The sequence below is a fragment of the Loxodonta africana genome, chromosome 7 (genome assembly GCF_030014295.1).
Source record: "Loxodonta africana isolate mLoxAfr1 chromosome 7, mLoxAfr1.hap2, whole genome shotgun sequence".
NCBI classification, from domain to species: domain Eukaryota; kingdom Metazoa; phylum Chordata; class Mammalia; order Proboscidea; family Elephantidae; genus Loxodonta; species Loxodonta africana.
In genome coordinates, this window is record NC_087348.1 from 36136460 (window position 1) to 36160167 (window position 23708).

General features: G+C 48.5%; 1 protein-coding gene across 1 annotated transcript in view; it reads left to right on the forward strand.

Moving 5' to 3' along the window:
• LRP4 (LDL receptor related protein 4) overlaps positions 1 to 23708 on the forward strand; it is a 52429-nt gene that overhangs the window by 9033 nt on the left and 19688 nt on the right. Inside the window, exons 4-25 of the mRNA XM_064289437.1 lie at positions 5117 to 5222; positions 6042 to 6188; positions 7597 to 7713; positions 7956 to 8069; positions 8431 to 8547; positions 8903 to 9031; positions 9274 to 9393; positions 10018 to 10143; positions 10713 to 10838; positions 11030 to 11164; positions 11562 to 11687; positions 11980 to 12210; positions 13273 to 13429; positions 14477 to 14694; positions 14854 to 15030; positions 15680 to 15802; positions 17795 to 18003; positions 18178 to 18259; positions 19033 to 19138; positions 20148 to 20349; positions 21987 to 22176; positions 22265 to 22396. Coding sequence (XP_064145507.1) covers positions 5117 to 5222; positions 6042 to 6188; positions 7597 to 7713; positions 7956 to 8069; positions 8431 to 8547; positions 8903 to 9031; positions 9274 to 9393; positions 10018 to 10143; positions 10713 to 10838; positions 11030 to 11164; positions 11562 to 11687; positions 11980 to 12210; positions 13273 to 13429; positions 14477 to 14694; positions 14854 to 15030; positions 15680 to 15802; positions 17795 to 18003; positions 18178 to 18259; positions 19033 to 19138; positions 20148 to 20349; positions 21987 to 22176; positions 22265 to 22396 — 3190 coding nt within the window. The remainder of the gene's footprint in view (positions 1 to 5116; positions 5223 to 6041; positions 6189 to 7596; positions 7714 to 7955; positions 8070 to 8430; positions 8548 to 8902; positions 9032 to 9273; positions 9394 to 10017; positions 10144 to 10712; positions 10839 to 11029; positions 11165 to 11561; positions 11688 to 11979; positions 12211 to 13272; positions 13430 to 14476; positions 14695 to 14853; positions 15031 to 15679; positions 15803 to 17794; positions 18004 to 18177; positions 18260 to 19032; positions 19139 to 20147; positions 20350 to 21986; positions 22177 to 22264; positions 22397 to 23708) is intronic.

The following is a 23708-nucleotide window of genomic DNA, read 5'->3' on the forward strand; positions in this document are numbered from 1 at the left end:
TGGGCCCATTTCCATGTGGCTCCTTGCTGCCATGCCTTTCAGTTACATCTGTTGTGTCTTGCTATGTGGTTGTCCCCTTCACTGAGAGACGCCTATTGTGGAGGCTACCTGAGGAGCTGAAATAAATGGATTTGTCCTCAGCTGGCCTGGATGTAGTTGAGGGTTGTTTCAGATAACTTATCCTCATTAAATAAGGTTTATATCCTCACCATTGCCACCAGTGGACAGAAGGAAAGTGAAGGGTTTTAGTATCATGCCTCCCATTGTAATCTCTTCCACATTGGGATAGCTGTCACACTCCAGAACATTCACAGGATAATCCTTAAGCCTTCTCATCTCTAGTTCAACTTGAAAAAGCTGCTCTGTGGCTGTGTGTCATCACTGTCCACCCATGTACCTCCAAGTGATAGGTGTGGCCTACCTCCAGATGAGCATTCAGTGGGATGAGGTACATCAGCGTCACCTGAGAAGCTTATTGAAAGGCCAGATTCTGAGATCACACTGTGAGAATACTGGTCTAAGGTCAGATTGGAGCACCCGTCCTGGCTCTCCTACCTACCCTGTGACCTTGCCAAAGCAGGTGACTGTACCCATTAAACAGGCACTGTGGTAACTACTCAGGAAATTGTAATGATTAAATAAGAATGCAAATTCTATGCAAAACTAGCTTGTAAACTGTAAAGACGAACTGCAAAGTATAATTATTTGTTATCAGAGCACTGTTCCTTCCCAGATCAATGTAACATCTAAGGCACTTTCTTGCTTCACTACTTTACCTTGGGGCAGGGGAAATTGGTCTTTAACCTTAGCAGTAACCAGAAGAAGAGGTCACTGGTTGAGACATACAAACTCACTGCATACTTGCTAATTGAGAATGCATAATGGGGAAATAAAAAAGAAAAACCAAAGCCAGTTGCCATTGAGTCAATTCTGAGTCATGGCAACTCTGTGTGTTTCAGAGTAGGCTGTGGTCCATAGGGTTTTCAATGGCTGTGATCTCTCAGAAGTAGACCGCTGGGACTTTTTTCCAAGATGCCTCTGGGAGAATTCAAACGGCCAACCTTTTAGTTAATAGCCTGACGTTTAACCATTTGCACCAACCAGGGACTCCTGGATAAAGGAGAGGGACCCAGAAGTTCCAGTGTTGTAAATTCCAATTTTTGACCTTGAGATTTTAGAGATTCTCGTAATAGCAATACCGTATATTGAGAGGCATTATAATGAAGTGGTTAAGAGCAGAGGCTCTGGGATCAACCTACCTGGATGTGAATGCTGGCTCCCACCCTTAGTACCTGTGTGACCTACCACAGACTTAACCTCCCTGTGTCTTAATCCTCAACTGTAGAGTGGTGATAATAATGATAGTACCACCTCTCAGGGTTGTTGAGAGGATTCAGTGACGTAGCTTATGAAAAGCACTTAGAAAAGTACTTGGAGGGCACCTGGTAAGTACTCAATAAGTGATGGTTGTAGTATGATGAAGCTTTTATTGTGTGTCAGTCCTATGGTAAATATCTTACATGGATTATTTAACTTAATTTTTACCAAAAAACTTTGAGCTAGTACTATTATTATTTCCATTTTACAGAGGAGGAAACTGAGGCTCAGAGACATTAAGTGACTTGCTCGAAGTTGTACAGTTAAGTGGCAGAACCAGAATTTGAACCCCAGTTTCTCTGATTTCAGAATCTATGCTCTCTACTACCGTGTTATACTGTATCTCCTATACTAGTTGACTGTTTCCCTTTTTCCATTTGAAGGAAAGCAGTGGGAAATTGGTAAGGTAACTGAGGCAAGGGAAACCAAAAAAAAAAAAAAGAAAGAAAAAACCCATTGCCATCGAGTCAATCCCGACTCATAGTGACCCTATAGGACAGAGTAGAACTACTTCATAGGGTTTCCAGGGAGCACCTGGTGGATTCGAACTGCCGACCTTTTGGTTAGCAGCCATGTAAATGGTGAGATTTTGGTTAGTACCCCAGGAAGGCCCAATGAATACATTAATGCGTATCCCCAAAACTAGGCGCTTTGATGATCAGAACACCTTGGAGAAGAGACCTTTCCTTTACTGAATTGCATTAGGTCAGAAGGCTAGGCCCAGGCCCTTGGGGGTCTAGGGAACTTGCTGTGAGGCTGGCAAAAAGCTTTTACAGCTGGAAGCGTAGTTGAGTATTCTAACTCAAAACTCTCTTAAAATGAAGACTGCGTTTTGCCACCCAGCAACACTGGTTTCCTTTCTTCGAGCACCATTCTTTTAGTTAACAAGGGTTAAAAGCTGCCCTTTAGGATCACAGCCAGGACTTGAGTAAAAAGGCAGAATTCCACCTCCAGGGACCCAGAGGGGCTGAGGTTGTCCAGGAGAGCTTGCTTTTTGGAGTGTCGTATGTCTGTTTACTGTATGAACACCCAAGTCAAGGGCTTGCCTGCCCATGGCCACCTGACCTTCACGGTGCAAAGTTCGGATGCTGCTCTGACAGGCAGGAAGTCCAACTCTCCCTGCCGCCTGCCACTAACTCAATGCATCTCCAGTGGAATGCTTTGTTCCTGAAGTCTGCTCGGTGAAATCGGGATTCCTGTTGTCGCTCAGTCAAAAGTGGGGGTAGGGCCCTAGAAAACCAGTCCGAGGGCTCCTCTTTACCTTCAGTATCCTTTTCGCTTACATACAGCCTCAGGAAACTGCTGTTCACCTTGCTCTCCCGATGCTGGTGCTCAGCTTCTTAAAATAAAAGCCTTTTGGGAAAATTTAGCTTTCATATATCCACACTTACACTCTCCCAGGAAACCCTGGTGGTGTAGTGGTTAAGGGCTACGGCTGCTAACCAAAGGGTTGGTAGTTCAAATCCACCAGGGGCTCCTTGGAAACTCTGTGGGGCAGTTCTACTCTATCCTATAGGGTTGCTATGAGTCGGAATCGACTTGACGGCACTGGGTTTGGTTTTCGGTTTTTACACTCTCCCAGCCTCAGTTCATTGAGCATCTTTGGTGTGCCAAAGAACTAGGTTAGTTTCTTCCACATATATTTTCTTGTCCAATCCTTGTGGATTTTTTTTTTTTTACAAATGAGGAAACAGAGGCTGTGGCATTAAGTGAGTCACATGGCTGGTCAGTGGAACCCAGCTCTGCTGCTCCAAGTTCAAGGCTTTTTCCTCCTCCTTCCGGGAGCCCTTCTTCTTCTGTGTCCTTGTTACTCCTTCACCTCCAAGTCCCTGTTGGTGCATCCTTAACTTCCTCATGTGTGTGGCTAGCAGCATTTTTACAACTTCGGCACTGTTGACTTTTCGAGCCAATAATTCTTTTTCGGGGGCTGTCCTGTGCATCATAGAATGTTTAGCAGCATCCCTGGCTTGTCTGCCCGTAGCACTGGCAGCCATGAAAGCAAAAATGTCTCCAGACATTGTCAGATGCCCCCTGGGGAGCAAAATCATCCATGATCAAGAACCCCTGATTAAGCCTTATTGTTCCTCCTCCCCATACTTTTCTACGAAGGGAATATGTGTGTTGGGGAGCCCCATTACATGGAGTTCTCTGAAATACTTACTCTTTCCTGTGTAATGTGGCCAGAATACCCCAAAGTGGGTGCCTGTAGCTGTGATGAGCTGGTCACACTACCAAAGTTCCTCAAGCTCTGTTTCCCAGGGTCTGTGTAAGATATCCCTTCTCAGTGCTCCCAGAATAGGCCTGAGAGGGGCTGGTTCTTCAGCACTTTCCCGGGAAAGAATCGCCTGTCCTAAACTTGCAGAGTAACCTGGAGAGGCGGAAGCACTGGGCTTGTAGGGCACCTTTCTGTAGGTATAGAGATGCTACACCTCCCAGACTTCCCTTGGCTTCTGCAGGAAATCCCGCATCTTTTCTAGGGCAGCTGATTCCCTAAGCATCTGGAGGGAGAGGTCAAGGCCTCAGTTGAGAATCTGTTGAAAGCTGTGGGCCCTCTCGCCAGAAACATACATTTTGCCTGCAGTTTCAGAAGTTCACAGATCCCACCCATCCATCCACCCATCCACCCATCCGCCCACCCTTCCATCCTTCCTTCCTTCCACAGGTTAGGAAGTCCTGCCTTGTGCTCACACTCATCGTTGGGGCCAAAGTGAAGAAGGAGGGGCCTAGGGCTCTCTCCCGGCTCTTGGAGGGGGAGTAGCATACCCTTTCATTCTTGGCCCTAAGTAGACCAAAGTTGTTTTTTTTTTTTTAATAATTTATTGTGGTTTAGGTGAAAGTTTAAGAGAAAATTAGTTTCCCATTCAGCAGTTTATACACAGATAATTCTATGACATTGGGTGCAGTGTCCTCAATGTGTCAGCACTTTCCCCATTTCCACCTTGTGTTTCCTGTTGCCATTCCCCCAGTTTTCCTGCTCCTTCCTGCCTTCTTAACTCTGCTTTTGGGCAAATGTTGCCCTTTTGGTCATGTATAGTTGATTGTTCTGAGGAGCATGTTCCTCCCGGGTGTTATTGTTCACTTTATAGGCCTGTCTTTTATGTGTCTGAAAGGTGATCTCCAGGAGTGGCTTCAGTTCTAAGTTAGAAGGGTGTCTAAGAACCATAGTCTCAGGGGTTCCACCAGTTTCTATCAGACTAAGTCTGGTCTTTTTTTGAGTTTTGTTCTACCTTTTTCTCCCACTCTATCCTTCTATTGTGATCCCAGTCAGAGCGGTTGGTGCTGGTAGCAAGGCACCATCTAGTTCTTCTGGTCTCAGGTTAGCAGAGGCTGTGGTTCATGTGGTCCATTGGTCCTTTGGACTAATTGTTTCTTTGAGTCTTTGGTTTTCTTCGCTCTTCTTTGCTCCGGACAGAAAGAGACCAATAGTTGTAACTTAGATGGCCGCTCGCAAGCTTTTAAGACCCCAGTGGCTTACTCATGAAAGTAGGATATAGAACATTGTCTTTATGGACTGTGTTATGCCAGTTGACCTAGATGTCCCCCTGAGACCATGGTCCCTAGCTCTCAAGCCCAGTATCTCAGTCCCGGGAGGTGTTTGGTCATGCAGGCCAAAGATTTTTAACGTGAAGCAGGAATGTGCATCAAGGAGATGAGCCAAGAGAGAGAAGCTGGGTCAGGTAAATAGAAAAGGAAGAAGGGTGGTAATTTAGGAGCTGACTCCTTCCTTGTTCCAGCCCAGTCTGAGGGCAAGGCCCAGCTGATGGGAGGAAGGGGAGGAGAAAGCCAGGGGGAGATCAGCAGTGAACTGTGGCCCCCTCTTTCCCCAGCTGCAAACAGCCCAGCGGGTTAGATGAATGCCCAGAGTGGGGAGAGTGACCCCGGCAGAACCCTTTGTTCCAGCTGAGGCTGAAGCGGGGGCACTGAGCCATTCACACGCCATCCCAGGGCATCATGCTGGGCACTCTGGGGAGGGGGCACTGCAGCCGGTCATGGGACTTGGCCAGGCAGATAGCTAGATGCTCAATAGGGAAGCGCAGCTTCATGCTTCGGAGGATGGGGGAGGGACTGTCTCTGGCAGCCTTTCTCCAGGCTGTGGCCTGTCCCACAGACAGGAAGGCCCTGGTCCCAGTCACTCACCCCTAGTCAGCCTGGTTCTTTCCCCATTCCTCCTCTCCTCTGCTCCTTCCTCTCCTGTGTGGATTCTTTATTTCCGAAGGAGCACCAGGATATTATTCCCGCTAATTGATCTTCCCCTTCCTGGCCAGGGTCCACAGGTCTGGTACTGGATAGAGGCAGAGTCATCCATATCTCAACCTAGTGTTGGAGGGAAGGAAATGGAGACCTCCCAGCATCGCCCCTTCTGTCCCCTGCCCCCTTCCTCAAAGCACCAAGCGGCATAATTTGTTTCTGGGCAGAAAAGTCCTGTCATAGAGGTGGCACCTGGACAATTTGTGACCCCAAAGTCAGAGGGCATTTTCTTGACCATTTATGCACTAGAGGAGGGAGAGGAAGGCATGATTAGGCCATCTATATCACCACTGTGGTGTCACCGTGGCCCCCTGGGTGGCCATGCCCTTGGACTAGGCTCCTGTACCCCACCCCTGGAATGAACTGTGGTTGAGTGGGAACCTGAGCCCTCACTGGTTCCTTTTCCCTCTGTCCAGGCCTGGCCAGCAGCCCCGAGTGTGCTTGTGGTCGGAGCCACTTCACGTGTGCAGTGAGTGCCCTCGGTGAGTGTACCTGCATCCCCGCCCAGTGGCAGTGTGATGGAGACAACGACTGCGGGGACCACAGCGACGAGGATGGATGTAGTAAGAACCTCCCCACAGGATGGTGGGAATTGGTGCAAGAAGGACCTGGGAGTTGGGAAATAAGGACAAGCCTCATGGAATATTCTGGGGAGCAACTGTATCACCCTCAGACAATTGGACTCTTGCCGGGGTGACAGATATTGACAGAGGGGTGGTTTCTTAACTATATATGTGGCCCTAATTCTCCCACCCACCCAAATTTCATTGGCTTATCCATGCATATATGTCCAGTAAAAAAAAAAAAAGCTTAGAAACAAGTGTAGAAGGAAAAAAAAAAAAAACACCCTTGGAACAACAGGTAGTCTCTTTAAGTAGATCACTCTATATTTATGTGACTATGTATTTGTATATGTGTACTGCATTTTTTATTTTTATACTGTACGTGGATGCAGATTATTTCTAGTCATGGTATCCTGCACAGTCGTACCTTTTTTGATAACATAAACGTTGGAAGTTCTCTCTTGTAGTAATACTGTGTAGTAATGTAGCATAGTAGGCTTGGGTGTCCTGTCTTGGATATACAGAAATATCACTGCTGAGCCAGTTGCCTGGGTTTAGGGGGCAATCTCTGACCTGCAACATCTACGTCTGAAGTTGGCTTATTAGGCTAATGAGAACAAAGCTATAACCTGGACCTCATTAACCCTAACCAGTTCAGCTGATTGTAATGATGATAAATGCCTCACTTTCATGTAGCACTTTTATATGCATTATCTCAAAAGACCTCTGTGAGCCAAGTATAATTACACCCATTGTATAGTCAAAGAAACTACAGCTAAGAGAGGGTAACTGACTTGCTCAGTGTGATAAGTAATGAATTCTAGAACTGGAAATTGAGCCCGGATGCGTCAATCATGGTTTAGCAAGAGGAAAGGAGAAAAAAGCCCTTCATTCTCATGCTCATGTTTTCCTTACTGCTTTCTGAGTGGTTTTGACTTCTTTGGGTTGTTCTTAAGGAGCCCTCGTGGCACAGTAGTTAAGTGCTTGGCGGCTTACCAGAAGGTCAGTGGTTCAAACTCATCAGCTGCTGCACGGGAGAAAGATGTGGCAGTCTGCTTTTGTAAAGATTACAGCTTTGGAAACCCTGTGGGGCAGTTCTGTTCTGTCCTGTAGGGTCACTATGAGTTGGAATCAACTCACCAGCAATGGGTTGGGCTGGGGTTGGTCTTCTTCCCTTGCCTTGTGAACCCTGAACCATCATTCCTTTCTAGCACTTTCTCTTCTTAGCTGTAGTTTCTGCTTAGCTTCTCTGTCAGCTGGGGCAGGCATAGGAGTCTGTGAGGAAAAACAGTAACGAGACACAAAGATTTGGAACAAGGGGTGTTTTTAAAGGTTTTCTGGCCCAGTTTAGCCTGTGTGAGTAAGGATACCAGATTGATTAACTTCCCCTTCTCTTCCCGGGACTCAGTGCTGCCCACCTGCTCCCCTCTTGACTTTCACTGTGACAATGGCAAGTGCATCCGCCGCTCCTGGGTATGCGATGGGGACAACGACTGTGAGGACGACTCAGACGAGCAGGACTGCCGTGAGTGTTGGCAGGGGCCAGATGGACTCCATCAGTCAGAAAAATGATGCCTTGGGCCCACATTAGCCCTTGAGTTTTCAGCTCCTCTCTGGGGTGGATAAGCCCCCGGGATGCGGGCACCTCCTCCCAGTTAGGGCAGCATTGGAGTGTCTTGACTGCTCTAGAAGGCGTTACATTGGGCTTCCTGGCACTGAGACCCCGCTGCCTGCAGCAGCCTGACTGCTCTGTGCCCATATCCACAGCCCCCCGGGAGTGTGAGGAGGATGAGTTCCCCTGCCAGAATGGCTACTGCATCCGGAGCCTGTGGCACTGTGATGGTGACAACGACTGTGGCGACAACAGCGATGAGCAGTGTGGTGAGTGGTGCTCCGGGGAGGCAGGCCGAACGGCCAGTGGCTGGCCTGGCCATGGAGGAGATTGCAGCAGTGATCCTCTAGCACTGCCTGACCTTGAGCTGCCCCAGGTATCTGGAGCAGCTGGGGAAAGGCAGTAGGGCAGAGCAGTCCAGAGCCCTTTCAGGAACCATGGAACCAAAATCTGAGGCCCAGTCTTTCCAGGACCTCAGCTTTCCCTGGACAGTCTGCAGCAAATCTATGCAGACTGTGGGGAAGGGCTGGGTCAGACCCCCAGGGGCAGCGAGGTTGGGAGTCAGGGCAGATGGTAAGAGGGTTCCCTGCAGGGCTACCTCAAGACTGCTGTCTCGTTGTGTCCTCCCAGACATGCGCAAGTGCTCCGACAAGGAATTCCGCTGCAGTGATGGAAGCTGCATTGCTGAGCACTGGTACTGTGATGGTGATACTGACTGCAAAGACGGCTCTGATGAGGAGAGCTGTCGTGAGTAGCCTCAGACCTCAGGCTGTTGGGCTGGGAGAGGGCAAAGGCCTCCATCCCACAGATTAAGAGTCAAGGTCAGAAGTGCACCTACAGTAGACAAGGAGGGTGGGTTCCTGAGAAGCAGCTCCTCCTAGGCTGGACTAGGGCAGGGTCGGGTTCCCCAGGTGGGAAGAGGGGTCTCCTTTTGGCCCACCTGAATGTGGGCGTCTATAAGAGCCATCCCAAGTGAAACCTGGAGATATTTCCCTTGAGGAAGGTGCCCTACCTGAGCACCTTGCCCCTTTGAGGAGTCAGGGCCCCTCTCCTCCATCCAGGCCTGAGTGTATGGCCCTCCTCACCCCTGCCTTCACTCCAGCCTCAGCTGTGCCGGCGCCCCCCTGCAGCCTGGAGGAGTTTCAGTGCGCCTACGGCCGCTGCATCCTGGATATCTACCACTGTGACGGTGACGATGACTGCGGAGACTGGTCAGACGAGTCTGACTGCTGTGAGTGCTCTGGCCAGCGGCCAGCGGGAGGAGGGGAGGCCAGGCTGGGAGGAACTCCTCCAATGGCAAGGCACAGGTGCCAACTGGGGCAGGAGCTCAGGGGAGGCCTCTCTGGATTCCTGGTAACTGGTCCTTGTTGGGCAGAGATGGAGCCCTGGTGCTGGGGCTGAGGGTTTCTGGTTTGCCATGGGATTCTGTGTGTACAAACTGGCTAGAGACAGGAGTCTGCTGTGTTTCCCCAGCCTCCCACCAGCCCTGCCGCTCTGGAGAATTCATGTGTGACAGTGGCCTGTGCATCAATGCAGGCTGGCGCTGTGATGGCGACGCAGACTGTGATGACCAGTCTGATGAGCGTAACTGCAGTGAGTGGGGGACGGCACCAGAGGGCTGAGCTGGGAATAGGGAGAGGAGTTGTGGATTCAAAGAGGGCACCTTATATAAAGCTTGAAAACATCATACAGGACCTCTATGTACAGTTGTGCAGGTCGTACACTGCATGGAGCACTATATCCAATGGGATGCCATTTACATGATAGGTACCAGTTTTATAAATTCATCATAGCAATTTTTAGCCGATGGCAGTGAAGTGTCTTTAGGGGGAAAAAAGTCAAACCAGTTGCCTATGAGTTAATTCCGACTCATGGCGACCCCATGTGTGTCAGAGTAGAACTGTGCTACATAGGGTTTTCAGTGGCTGTGATCTTTCAGAATTAGGTTGCCAGGCCTTTCTTCCAAGGTGCCTCTGGGTGGACTTGAACCTAGTAGCCAAGCACTTAACTGTTTGTGCTACCCAGAGACTCCAAAGTGTCCTGAGGAAAGGAAGCCTTTTTCTGATTCACACAAAGATGCCATGCGGGCCAGCAGTGAGGGTGACATCAGGAAGACTGGCTTGGGCATGGCACTGCGTAAAGCGCAGCTCTGGGCATCAGGATGGAGTTTCAGGCTGAAATGGGGCCAGCCTCTCACTAGGCTTTTGCTTTGCCCAGCCACCTCAATGTGTACAGCGGAACAGTTTCGCTGTCGGTCAGGCCGCTGCGTCCGTCTGTCCTGGCGTTGTGACGGGGAGGATGACTGTGCAGACAACAGTGATGAAGAGAACTGTGAGAACACAGGTGAAATTTCTCAGGGCTACCCCAGACCCCTTAGCCTGGAATCTGGGTGGAGACGGGATGGAAAGAGGATATTACTGTTGTTTATCTAGTTGGGCAGAGCTGATGCTTTGTTTGGAACTTGGCCACGGTCTGGATTTTTCCTACCCTTCCCGGTTACCAGGATCAAGTCCAGGTGCCTCCACTGACCTGCAGCCTTAGGGCCTGGAGCACAATGGCTGCAAATTTCACTTGCCACTCGCATTCTAACTCACACACCGCCCGTGCCTTTCACTCTGGCCTAGTGAGGAAGGACTACTCTGTGTGGCTGGCAGCTCCCCCAGCCACACCTGGTGCCAGGCACATAGATGCACTTTCTCGTTCCATCCTACATCCCGCACTCTCCCACTGTGGAGAAAACGAATGCGGACACTCAGCCAGCCCTGTCTGAGCTGTTTCCTGCCTTGGACCCCAACCCTCCCACCTTGAGTCTCATCTGTCTCCAGCTTGCCCTAGAAAATGACAGGCTCCCATCCTTTTGTTGACCCAAGCCCTGCCCTGCTGTGACCCACCTTCCCTCCCTCTCCTTCTAGGAAGCCCCCAGTGTGCCTCGGACCAGTTCCTGTGTTGGAATGGGCGCTGCATTGGGCAGAGAAAGCTATGCAATGGGGTCAATGACTGCGGTGACAACAGCGATGAAAGCCCACAGCAGAACTGCCGTGAGTGTCCTCAGTGGGCGGGCCTGGCCCATGGTTTGTGGCTGAACCCCACCCATAGAGCTCAAAGGGAGTCATCCCCAGGGACTCTGGCTGCTTTGGGAGCAGTTCTTCGTGGTCCAGGTAGAATGCCAAGTTGGCTGTGTGGAGGAGGATTCTGGGCTCAACTCCCATCTCTGGCTTGGTTGGCACAGGGCCCCGGACGGGTGAGGAGAACTGCAATGTTAACAACGGTGGCTGCACCCAGAAGTGCCAGATGGTGCGGGGAGCAGTGCAGTGTACCTGCCACACAGGCTACCGGCTCACAGAAGACGGGCGCATGTGCCAGGGTGAGCCGGGGCCTGGTTTGGAACAGAGCCAGGATGCTAGGCAGGGGCAGCAGACAGTCAGCTGTGTTTGCTGTGGGTCAGGCATTTGACAGATGTAACCTCGTTTATCATCACAATAAACCTAGGAGGTGAGGATTGCCCTCCCATTTCACAGATGGGGAACCTAAAGCTCAGAGAGGTTAAGCAACTTACTGAAGGCCACACAGCTGGTAAGTAGCAGAGTTGGAGTTCCAGCCCAGGTCTGCACGACTCCAAACCCCTTCACCACTTGTTATACAGCCTTCCTGCTAGGTCTGGAAAGTAGATGGATATGTGGGCAGGAAAACAGCTAGTCAGCCTGGGAGCTGGGGGTGGGAGGGTGGCAGAAGGGAGATCTGACCATGCCCGGTCCTCCTAGATGTGAACGAATGTGCTGAGGAGGGGTATTGCAGCCAAGGCTGCACCAACAGTGAGGGGGCTTTCCAGTGCTGGTGTGAAGCAGGCTATGAACTACGGCCCGACCGGCGCAGCTGCAAGGCTCTGGGTAAGAGGGGTTGGAACTGGGCTGAGGGTGGAGACAAGCCAGGTGTGCTGGTGCTCAGGGGTTAGCTGAGAGCTATTTCCATCTCAGTAAAATGGAACAGCCGGTTGCATTCTGGAACCCAAGAAAGACCCTGGGGTGGGGAGAATATAGTCCAGAGTCCCCTTCTCCTCTAGCACTGAGGCTGAGTGCTCAGGGCATGCCCTAGTGGCCAAGAGAACTAGGGGTGCATGCTGATGGGCACCAGGGGCAACTCTGGAGCCCAGTGGGGCCCCGTTTCTATGCTGTGTCCCAGGGCCGGAGCCTGTGCTACTATTCGCCAATCGCATCGACATCCGGCAGGTGCTACCGCACCGCTCCGAGTACACGCTACTGCTCAACAATCTGGAGAATGCCATCGCCCTTGACTTCCATCACCGGCGTGAGCTGGTCTTCTGGTCAGACGTCACCCTGGACCGGATCCTCCGGGCCAACCTCAATGGCAGCAACGTGGAGGAGGTTGTGTCTACTGGGTTGGAGAGCCCAGGTAGGGAACAAGCTCCCATGGGGAGGGGCAGGCCCACATTGTGTGCAGAGCAACAGTGGAGGGAACAGGCTCGTAGCTTGCAAACCTGGGGTAATAGAACAATTTTTCTTCCAGTGAAATCTTAGCTGGAACATTAATATAGAAAACGTTTGTTAGTCTATGTTAACTTTATAGATTCAGATTTAAAACATTCACTTGTTAATGAGCTCAATCCATGAAAACAATGAAACCATTTGGATAAATGCGATCATTTGAAATCAGGAATTTATGGATGACAAACTTTTCTGTTGGCCTTAGCATCCAGTTTATTTCTGAGTTTTGTTTTGATTGCTCACTATGAAGAATATTCTAATTGACCCAGATGTTGTTGTTGTTAGTTGCCATCCAGTCAATTCCGACTCATGGCAGCGCCATGTGTGTCAGAGTAGAACTGCTCCATAGGGTTTTCAAGGTTGTGACCTTTCAGAAGCAGATCACCTATCTTCTAAGGTGCCTCTGGGTGGGTTCAAACTGCCAACCTGTTGGCTAGTAATCAAGCCCTTAAGCGTTTGTGCCACCCAGATATTCAAATAGTTACAGATTAAAAAAAAAAAAAGATATCACCAGCAGCCCACTTCGTAATCTCAAACTATTCTCCAAGCAAGTGAAGTGGATTAGAATTTGGAACAGGACGCATTTGAACCCAAAGTTTGTGGAACTTCTGAAGTGCCTCTGCAGAACCCTGGGGCACAACTGACAAGGCCTGAGGTAGTGCAGCGGAGATCCCTAGGTGTGGGTCGCAGATCCAGAATTATGGAAACAGGAGTATGGTTGGCTGTGAGGAGAGAACGCGTGACCTTTGACAGTTACTTGACCTCTCTGAACCTCAGTTTCCTCATCTTCATGGAAATTAGACTGCATGGCTCACAGAATTGTTGTAAGAATTCGATGAGTTGGTGCATGTAAAATCATTAGAACAGTGTCTGGCCCAAGGAAGTGCTTCATCTAAAAGTTGGCTCTTGATGTGGCACCGAGGAACCTGGGCTGGATCCCTGACACCTTTCTGCTGCCTCTTTCCATCAGGGGGCCTGGCTGTGGACTGGGTCCATGACAAACTCTACTGGACAGACTCAGGGACCTCTAGGATTGAGGTGGCCAACCTGGATGGGGCCCACCGGAAGGTGCTCCTGTGGCAGAACCTTGAGAAGCCCCGGGCCATTGCCCTGCACCCCATGGAGGGGTGAGTGACATCTCAGTCTTCCAAATCCCTCCTGCAATCTCTGGGGCAGACTTTACAAGGGGTGTCCTCACAGTGTGGGATCAATGTCATGGGTTCTGCACCTCGGCACGTCTGGGTCTGAGTCCTAGCTCTGTCATAACTGGCTGTGTGGCCTGAGTTAGTTAGTTAACCTCTCTGCCTCTGTTTACTTATTTCTAAATTGGTGATGAAAAATCATACCTACCTCATAGTTGTGTGAAGATTAAAAGAGATGATGCATTTAAAATGGCACATAATAGACATTAGATAAATTACTGAGCTAACTAACAAAAATTAATTGTAATTTTTGTTATTAGAGAAAAAGTCCCCTGAAATAGAAGTTGTTAACTTCTGGCTTTTTAAAATTCAATGTAAACAACTGAGGGCAAGGGGGAGATTTTCTAAGATCCTGCAGTTGTGGGTCATCTTTAGACCCATTGTGTGTGTGTGTGTGTGTGTATGAAAAATATGATAGGCAGTGGTAGAGATGTGGCAAAGAAGAAAGTCTCAGTCCTAATTAATATTATACTATATTACCCATTCCACAAGGGTGGAGATTTTTGTCTACTGCCGTACCCCAAATGCGAAGAATAATACCCATAGTACCAGTTGCCATTGAGTCAGTTTTTGACTCATGGTGACCCCATGTATGTCAGAGTAGAACTGTGGTCCATAGGGCTTTCAGTGGCTAATTTTTCAGAAGTAGATCACCAGGCCTTTCTTCTGAGGTGCCTCTGGGTGGACTCAAACCTCCAACCTTTTGGTTAGCAGCTCAGTGTGTTAACTCTTTACCCTACCCAGGGACTCCCACCAGAGTGGGTAGTTAAAAAAAAGTTAAATGAATAAATGCCCTGTCTAAAGACAGTTAAATTCAAACATTTTTTTAAGAAAGCACTCTGTGGGCTAATCAGAATATATCTCCTACTAGTTGGAATCATCTGGGTGAAGTAGATAAAAGCTAGATTACTAACCCAGCTGCCTCCCTGCCCTCTGCTACCAGTCTCTCAGTTTCCTTTTCTTCCTCACTAGTACCATCTACTGGACAGACTGGGGCAATACCCCCCGCATTGAGGCCTCCAGCATGGATGGCTCTGGACGCCGCATCATTGCTGATACTCATCTCTTCTGGCCCAATGGCCTCACCATCGACTATGCCGGGCACCGTATGTACTGGGTGGATGCTAAGCACCACGTCATTGAGAGGGCCAATCTGGATGGGAGTCACCGCAAGGCTGTCATTAGCCAGGGTGAGGCCCTTGTCTGCTCTCATTCATCTCTCATTCTCCTTGTCCCATTTCTGCCCCCAGGAGCCTTGCCAAAGGGTGAGGTGTGTGCAGTTGCCAGGCCTGGGCCCAGGGGCTGTGGCGGGCCATGTCTGGGCTGAGGTCTTCCTGGACTTTCCCCAGGCCTCCCACATCCTTTCGCCATCACGGTGTTTGAAGACAGTCTGTACTGGACAGACTGGCACACCAAAAGCATCAACAGTGCTAACAAATTTACGGGCAAGAACCAGGAAATCATTCGCAACAAACTCCACTTCCCCATGGACATCCATACCTTGCACCCCCAGCGTCAGCCTCCAGGTAAAGTACTGCCCATTGGGTAAGCCAGAGTAACTTCATAAGTGATGTGGCCTTTGGTGCCCCCGGGGACCTTCCCTGCACCTGTCACAGTTGCCTTTGCCTCTAGTGGGAAATTCGGGGTTGACATTGACGTGGGCTAAGTCCTCGCTCTGCTGGACATTTCGGGTAGTACAACATTGAGGCTCGTGAATGAGAAAATTGACGGATTTGGCTTTACTGTTCCCAGCTAATTCATGCAAACGTTTATAATAGGGCATTTCCTATGTGCCAGCTACTCACTGTGCTAGCAACTGGGCCAGACAGAAAAATAATAAGACATAGTTCCTGCCTTCAGGGAGCTTAAACCAAACCCACTGCTGCCTAGTTGATTCCGACTTACAGCAACCCTATAGGACAGAGTAGAACTGTCCCATAGGGCTTCCAAGGCTGTAACCATGGAAGCGGACTGCCACATCTTTCTGCTGCAGAGTGGCTGGTAGGTTCAAACCACTAGTCTTTCAGTTAGTAGCTGATTACTTTAACCACTGTGCCACGAGGGCTCCTTTTCAGGGAGCTTACACCTTAGCTAAACCCCTACTACCTAGCCTTGGGCCCACCTTTGCAAACCTTTGATCTTACCTGGTCCTCTTGCTCTGGGCTCATTGAGCAGGGAAAAACCGCTGTGGGGACAACAATGGAGGCTGCACCCACCTGTGTCTACCCAGTGGCCAGAACTACACCTGTGCCTGCCCCACTGGTTTCCGCAAGATCAGCAGCCACGCCTGTGCCCAGAGTAAGTGGATCCGGGGCACCAGTCTAAATGGAGGGGCCTTGGGAGGGTGGATGAAAAGAACAAGGGATAGGAGTTTGAGCGATTGCCTGATGTGAGGAAGCACCAGGCTCCTCAGGTCACCCCTAGAGAGGAAGAACTTACAAGGCTGCGGACTCTTATATCAAAGCTGAGGACTGAGGGCTCAGCAGTAGTCGCTGAAGGCTCAGTGACACCACCCAGTCGTGTATGTGCACCTGCCATCAGCCTGTGTTTTATTTCACCAGGTAGGATGCTTTGTCTATAGGCAGCAAGAGGGTACCAGGCCCTTCTAGAAAGCAAGGGGTTGGTTTCCTACCTTTTACATTTAGCCTCATCTGGTTGAAGCCCTTCTTTCAGCCCCTAAACCAGGGAGCCAAAATTGGGATCTCTGATGATGCCCTATGTACATAGAAAAAAATCAAACTTGCTGTCTTTGAGTTGATTATAACTCATGGCTACTCCATGTGACAGGGTAGAACTGTAAGGGTTTTCTTGGCTGTAATCTTTACAGAAGCAGATAACCAGCCTTTTTTTCTACAGAGCCATTGGGTGGGTTCGAACTGCCAACCTTTAGGTTAACAGCCAGTTACAAACTACTTTTGCTACCCAGGGACATCTCTACGTATATAAAAAAATATATATATAGGCCTTGGATAAATATGTGTCTAACAAGTGAAAGACAACGGGATGCCCTGTCTTTTGTGCCAGTGTCCTGGTCTCTCCTTGAGCTGCTGCTTTGGCCTCCTGCAAAATTATTGCCTTGAGAGGGTGGCCCTGTATAACTCAGAGCTACAGGTGCCTTTTCCTAAGAATCGCCTAGAGAGAAGTAGTCCAGGCATGTTGCATGACCAGCGAGAGGCCTGGAGTAGTTCCTCACACATCAGCAGCTGCTCTTACCCCACTGCTGTATACCTCACTGACCCCCTTATCTCTGGTTAAAATCAAATTCCCTTGGGATCTGGATTCTTTCCAGAGAGTGAGATTAAGGAAAGCATTCAGAGGAACAGGAGAAATACTCACTCAACACAAATTGATTTCATCCTAGTTTCCTGCTCTGAGTTCCCCCTTGCGTTCTTTTGTGCCCAGCTCCTTCCGTATTGTATTGGTGAGATGTAAGAGGTTTCCCCAGGAGCCTCTCCTTAAGGGTCTTCCAGAGCTTGGAAGAAGACAGTTGGTAAAGTTAGGTAAGAAGTGCCTTTTCCAGGCAGAAAAATATCCTAGGGAAATATTCAGACAGACCAGGTAGGGACAGGGGATGGAGAAGAAGCTGGGAAGATGCTGTACAGAAGAATGGCCAGAGTTACATTTCTGAAATCAGGCAGACCTGAGTTCAAGTCCCAGCTCTGTTGCTTTATAGCCATGTGATCCTGGGCAAGTTACTTAACCTCTGTTAGCATCAGGATTGCTCATCTAAAACATGGGAATAAGAATAATATATATCAGAAAGGATTGGTGTGAGGGTAAAGGAGACAAGGCAGTAAAAGCACTAAGCTCAGTGCCTGGCAAGGAGTCAGTGCTCAATTACTAGCCATTATTGGCCAGAGTCATGAAGAGAACGGCAAGAGGAAGGGATCTAGATGATGGAGTGGAGCAGCCGAAGCCTGAAGCAGTCATAGAAGTCAGAGAAGTAGCAGGAGGCAGAGGAGGTGGTGATCTGGCCAGTGGACTACAGGAGATGGAGAAAAACAAGGGAAGTAAGAGGAGAGAGAAGTAAAAATGAGAGCTGACAGACACTTAAACAGGATGCCATCCTGGGCTGGATAGAAGCCATTTCAATTGGATCCCAAAGTCTGGTTCTGCCAGCATGGGCGGCCCAGTGCTCAAAGTGCGCCTGAGATGTGAGGAATAGGGGGCAAAAGGCACCAAATTCCAGGAAGTGTGATTGAACCAGATGTCACACAGGTGAGCGTCTGTGTCTGTCACTGTTACTGGATTTAGAGCATTAAAAGAAGACCCCTTTCGGCCTTTGATCAGGTCTTGACAAGTTCCTGCTTTTTGCCCGAAGGATGGACATCCGTCGGATCAGCTTCGACACCGAGGACCTGTCCGACGATGTCATCCCACTGGCTGACGTGCGCAGTGCTGTGGCCCTTGACTGGGACTCCCGGGATGACCACGTGTACTGGACAGATGTCAGCACTGACACCATCAGCAGGGCCAAGTGGGATGGAACAGGACAGGAGGTAGGGCCCAGCGTGGGCCTAGCCCCTTGGGGAGGGCAGAGATTGAGGGGTGGAATCCACCCTCTTCAGGGTAAGGGCTTCTCATGTTTTTGTCAACCTTGGGGACTGGCTGAGTTTGGGCCCCAGAGCTTGGGTAAAAGTATGGTTGGTAATAGAGCTTTGCTTCCTGCCTAGGTGGTAGTAGATACCAGTTTGGAGAGCCCTGCAGGCCTGGCCATTGACTGGGTCACCAACAAGTTGTACTGGACAGATGCAGGTATGTGTGGGCAGCCACAGCCTCTGTCATTGGTGTCTGGCTCTCTGGGACTCCTCTTACTTAAAACTTTGGCTTCAGGTAAAAGGGGCCCAGTGCCACTCCTAGACTGGTTCTGTCTTGGCCTGAAGTCCTTGGTAGATCAGAAGTGGTGGGGCTGCTGCAGAGCTGAAAGGAATTAAATGGCAGCTATAAAAAAAAAAAAAAAAATTTTTTTTTTTTATGTAGCTGATGCTTGGGAATATTTTGAGACATTTCAGAAGAAGAACCCATAGCCCTGTGGTTTTCCTTCTGTCACTCTCTGGATAAAAGAGGCATCTTTGTTAGCCAGAAGGGTGTGGGAGATAAGGGGAATGCTTTAAACCAGTACTACTCAAAGCGTGGTCCCTGGACTAGCAGCATCAGCATCACCTGGAAACTCGTTAGAAATGCAAATTCTTGGGCCCCACCCTAGACCTACTGAATCAGAATCTTTGGGAGTCAGGTTCAGGAATCTGTATTTTAATAAGCTCTTCTGATTCTCATGCGTATTACAGTTTGAGAAACATTGTCTTAAATTATAGGACAGCTGGTTGCTTTGTTTGGGGAAGGCTTGCTTTTCCAAGAAATGGGATTGATCACTTCCTTGAATTTCTTCAGTTTACTAATTATCCATTGTGCCGCTGTTGCAAAATATTGAGCATCTACGGCAGACCAGGCTCTTTGCTGGGCATGGAAGGCAAGAGGGTGAATGAACAAGACTAGAGTTAGCGTCTTTGTCCTCTACTTCTTGGTAGGTACAGATCGAATTGAGGTGGCCAATACAGATGGCAGCATGAGGACAGTACTCATCTGGGAGAACCTCGATCGTCCTCGGGACATAGTGGTGGAACCCATGGGCGGGTGAGCGAGCACCTGCCCCCTTGAAACGAGCTCCACCCATCCCCCAGACCTGAGTACTAGAGGGGAACCCAGGAATTAGGGAGACTGATCAGGTCTTATGGGTACTCCCAGGAGGCAAGGGCAGCTGTGGCAACCACAGAGAATAGTGATGACCCTGTTTCCTCTGTGGACAAAGAAAGCTTTTTAAGGTTTTCTTTCTTTTTTGTTCTGCTTACAGAAGTAACTCATTGTAAAAAACAAAACTAAATTTGTAGAGAGCGAAAATCCGTATAATCTTACTCTCCAGTAATAACCACTGTTAACAGTTCAGAAGGAAGTTCTTACCAGGTTTTCTTCTAAGCGTGTATGTACATTTGTTGCTGTAGTGGTTTTGGTTTTACAAAAATGGCATACTGTTTTGTAATTTCATTTTTGTTTTTCACTATATATTTTTGGTATACATCTACCTTGTCCTTCTTAATGGTTTTTTAGTATTTTGTTAAATTTATGTTCCATAATTATTTAAGCCATCTGGTCAAGGAAACATTTCTTATTCTCTGTTTTTATCAGCCCTCTTTCTTTATTTCCAGATAGGCCTTATTTGCTGAGTGCCCCTTCAGCATTGGGTTCTGCCCTTATTAAGACCTGGAGTACCTTTGAAGGAGCCCTGGTGGTGCAGTGTTAAAGCTGCTAACCAAAAGGTTGGTGGTTCAAAACCACCAGCCACTCCTCTGGAAAAAGATCTGGCAGTCTGCTTCCGTAAAGAGTTACAGCCTTGGAAACCCTATAGGGCAGTTCTACTCTGTTCTATAGGGTCACTAAGAGTTGAAATTGACTCAGCAACAATGGGTTTTTTGGGTTTGGAGTATCTTTTGACAGTGATAGAAAGCTCTGAGCCCAGGGATGAGGCTGGGAGCTGAGATGAGAGGCTGGGGTACTATTGCAGGGAGAAACCCTGAAACCCTGGGTACTCTGAATCCCCAATGGGTAGTAACTAGACACTTGTAAGACCTCCACTGCCTGTGCCCAGGTACATGTATTGGACCGACTGGGGTGCAAGTCCCAAGATTGAACGAGCTGGCATGGATGCCTCAGGTCGCCAGGTCATCATCTCTTCTAATTTGACCTGGCCAAATGGACTGGCCATTGACTATGGGTCCCAGCGGCTGTACTGGGCTGATGCTGGCATGAAGACGATTGAATTTGCTGGGCTGGATGGCAGCAAGAGGAAGGTAAGGGTGGCACCTGGGCATCCTCCCACAACCCTGACAGCCTACAGGTAGCACTCACAGGCTGGCCGCTGACAGGAACTATGGGGACATAATGGTTATGGAACCAGCATGGGGTGTGTGCTTTTTCTCTGAGACTGTGGCTGCCCTCAGAGTCTGATGGGCCCTACTGATTGATGATGAAAGGAAACTGGGGATTTGTGTGGGTTGTGGGCTGGGGGTATAAGTGCACAGACTTCCCTAATTACCGTCATCGACAACCAACTGTGGTCAACCAGTTGTCATCAAGTAGATTCCAACTGAAGGTGACCTCGCGTGTGCCAGAGTAGAACTGTGCTCTGTGGGGTTTTCGATGGCTGATTTTTTTAGAAGTAGATTGCAGGACTTTCTTCTGAGGCACCTCTGAGTAGACTGGAACTTCCAACCTTTCAGTTAGTAGCCAAACTTGTTAACTGTTTGTGCGACCCAGGGACTTCATTAACCATCATAACTAACTAATCACCAAGTACATACTGAGCCCATGATATACCTACTATACCTCTATATTTTTGTGACTATTTATTTTGCTATAATTTCAAACTTACAGAAAAGCTGAAAAAGTGGTAAAAAGAACCAATAACTAACATTTGCCACATTTGCTCTATCATTCCCATTCATTCATTCATTCTCTCTCTCTCCGTATATATATAATAATTCTTCTGAACCATCTGAGATTAAGTCAGTGACATCTTGCCCCTTGATCTCAAAATATTTCAATGCGTATATCCAAAAACAGGATACTGTCTTACATAACAACGGTGTAAAAAATTGTCAAAATCAGCAAATTTAATGCTGGTGCAGTATTACTATCTAATCCACAGTCCATTTTCAACCTTACCACCAATTGTTCCAATATGTCCTTAATAACTTTTATTTTTTGACCCAGAATCCAATTCAGGATTACCTGTTCATTGTGTTTATTAATCATGTCTCTTTAAGCTCTACTCTGAAACACTTCCTCAGCCTTTCTGTATCTTTCCTGAACTTTGCATTTTTAGAGTAAAGGCCAGTTATTTGGTAGAAGCCCCCTTAGTGTGGATTTGTCTGGTGTTTCCTCGTGATTAGACTTACATTATGTGGTTTCGGCAGAAATTCTGCATTAGTAAGGTCATGTCCTCAGTCCTCAGTGTGTCTTGTCAGTAGGCACATGATGTTGGCTTGTTCCATTATTGGTGATAGTAAATTGGATTGCTGGGTTTAAAGTGGTGTCCATTGAAAAGGTGCTGTTTTTCCCTTTGTAACTACTAAGCAAGTTGTGGCTGTAACAGTGGGCTCAAGCATAGCAACGATTTTGAGGCTGATACAGGATAAGGACGCTATGAGTAGGAGCTGACTTGACAGTACCCAACAACAAGCAATTTGTGGAGAGATACATTGAGACTATGTAAATAACACATAACTTTTTTAACCCTTACACAACCCTTGGAGCTAGATGCTAGATCATATCACAGATTGGTAGACCGAGGCTCAGAGAGATTTCATAACTTGCTTGAGGTCATGCAGTAGGTAGGAGTGGCAGTGTTGCTTTCTGAACCCTTGATCACTGCTCTGTAGTGTCAGACCTTCCTGGGGGGATGACATGAGTGCTGGGGCCCTGGCAGGTGCTGATTGGAAGCCAGCTCCCCCACCCATTTGGATTGACTCTATATGGAGAGCGCATCTATTGGACTGACTGGCAGACCAAGAGCATACAAAGTGCCGACCGGCTGACAGGGCTGGACCGGGAGACCCTGCAGGAGAACTTGGAGAACCTCATGGACATCCATGTCTTCCACCGCCAGCGGCCTCCAGGTGAGCAGCCTTTGGCTTGTACTGGCTTCTCCTGGACTTTTCTATGCCCTGGTTCTCCTTATTGACTCCCCTCCTCCTTCCTACCCAGTGTCCACACCATGTGCACTAGAGAATGGTGGCTGCAGTCACCTGTGTCTTCGGTCTCCAAATCCCAGTGGCTTCAGCTGTACCTGCCCCACAGGCATCAACCTACTATCTGATGGCAAGACTTGTTCTTCAGGTGAGTCTAAGCATCACAGACCTGGATGCGGCCTAGCTGGGAAGGGAAGTGGCTCTCCTCCTTCCTGCAGAAGAGTTCTAGTGTGGTCTGAGAACCCCTGTAGGTCCTGATGCTTCTAGAGGCTTAGAAGAGAGGCTGAGAGCTTTTAGAAAAGTGGGGAGACCCAGGGGAGCAGGTGGACAGGATTGGAGGCAGGGTCCAACTAGTCCATATGGTGACTTCATGCATATTAGGAAAAGGTGCTTCTTTCTCAAGACATTTTACTTTTATCTATTGGAAGATTGTCACAATATACTGTTTTAGCTGGAACCAGACGCTTCACTTCCACCTGCCCCAAAGTTGGTACAGTAAAACCTGCAAAGGCCAGAACACGTGTAAGGCAGAAACCTGTCAGAGAAGGAAAACTCAAATACTTTCCACTAAATGAACAGCAATTAAAAAAGTGGTGACTACACTCTGTCAAAGGTGGAAAACTTGGAGACATGGAAAAACAAAGCAGTCCCGTCAAGTTCTGGGTTTCACAGTTTCCACTGTATAATAAATATAAAAATGCATGATTTCTACAATGTAAATGGCACCCTCCTTGAATGTGGCACCTTTGTGAACGTACAACCAGCGCAACCTGTGTGGCAGTCTTAATTGGCAGGTTCGAGAAGCAGGTCTGGTTGCCCAAGTGTTGAAAGTCGAGGTTTCTCCCTGGGGGATACTGCATGTAGGTTATATTTGTATCCTGACTTCCCAGGGAATTTGGAGTAACAGAAGACCTGTGAACTAGGCCTCCCAAATTGTGGGTAAAGCTCTTTTGTTGTTATCATTGTTAGGTGCCATCAAATCACTTCCAGCTCATAGTGACCCTGTACAACAAAATGAAATGCTCCCCAATGCTGTGCCATTCTCACAATTGTTGCTATGTTTGAGCCCATTGTTGCAGCCACTGTGTCAGTCCCTCTTGTTGAGGGTCTTCCTCTTTTTTGCTGACCCTCTGTTTTACCAAGCATGATGTCCTTCTCCAGGGACTGGTCTCTCTTGATAATATGGCCAAAGTGCGTGAGACAAAGCCTCACCGTCCTCACTTCTAAGGAGCATTCTGGCTGTACTTTTTCCGAGACATTTGTTTGTTCTTCTGGCAGTCCATGGTATATTCGATATTCTTCACCAACACCGTAATTCAATTGCATCAGTTCTTCTTTAGTCTTCCTTATTCATTGTCCAACTTTTGCATGCATATGGGTCAGGTGCACCGTAGTCCTCGAAGTGACATCTTTGCTTTTTAACACTTTAAGAGGTCTTTTGCAGCAGATTTGCCCAATGC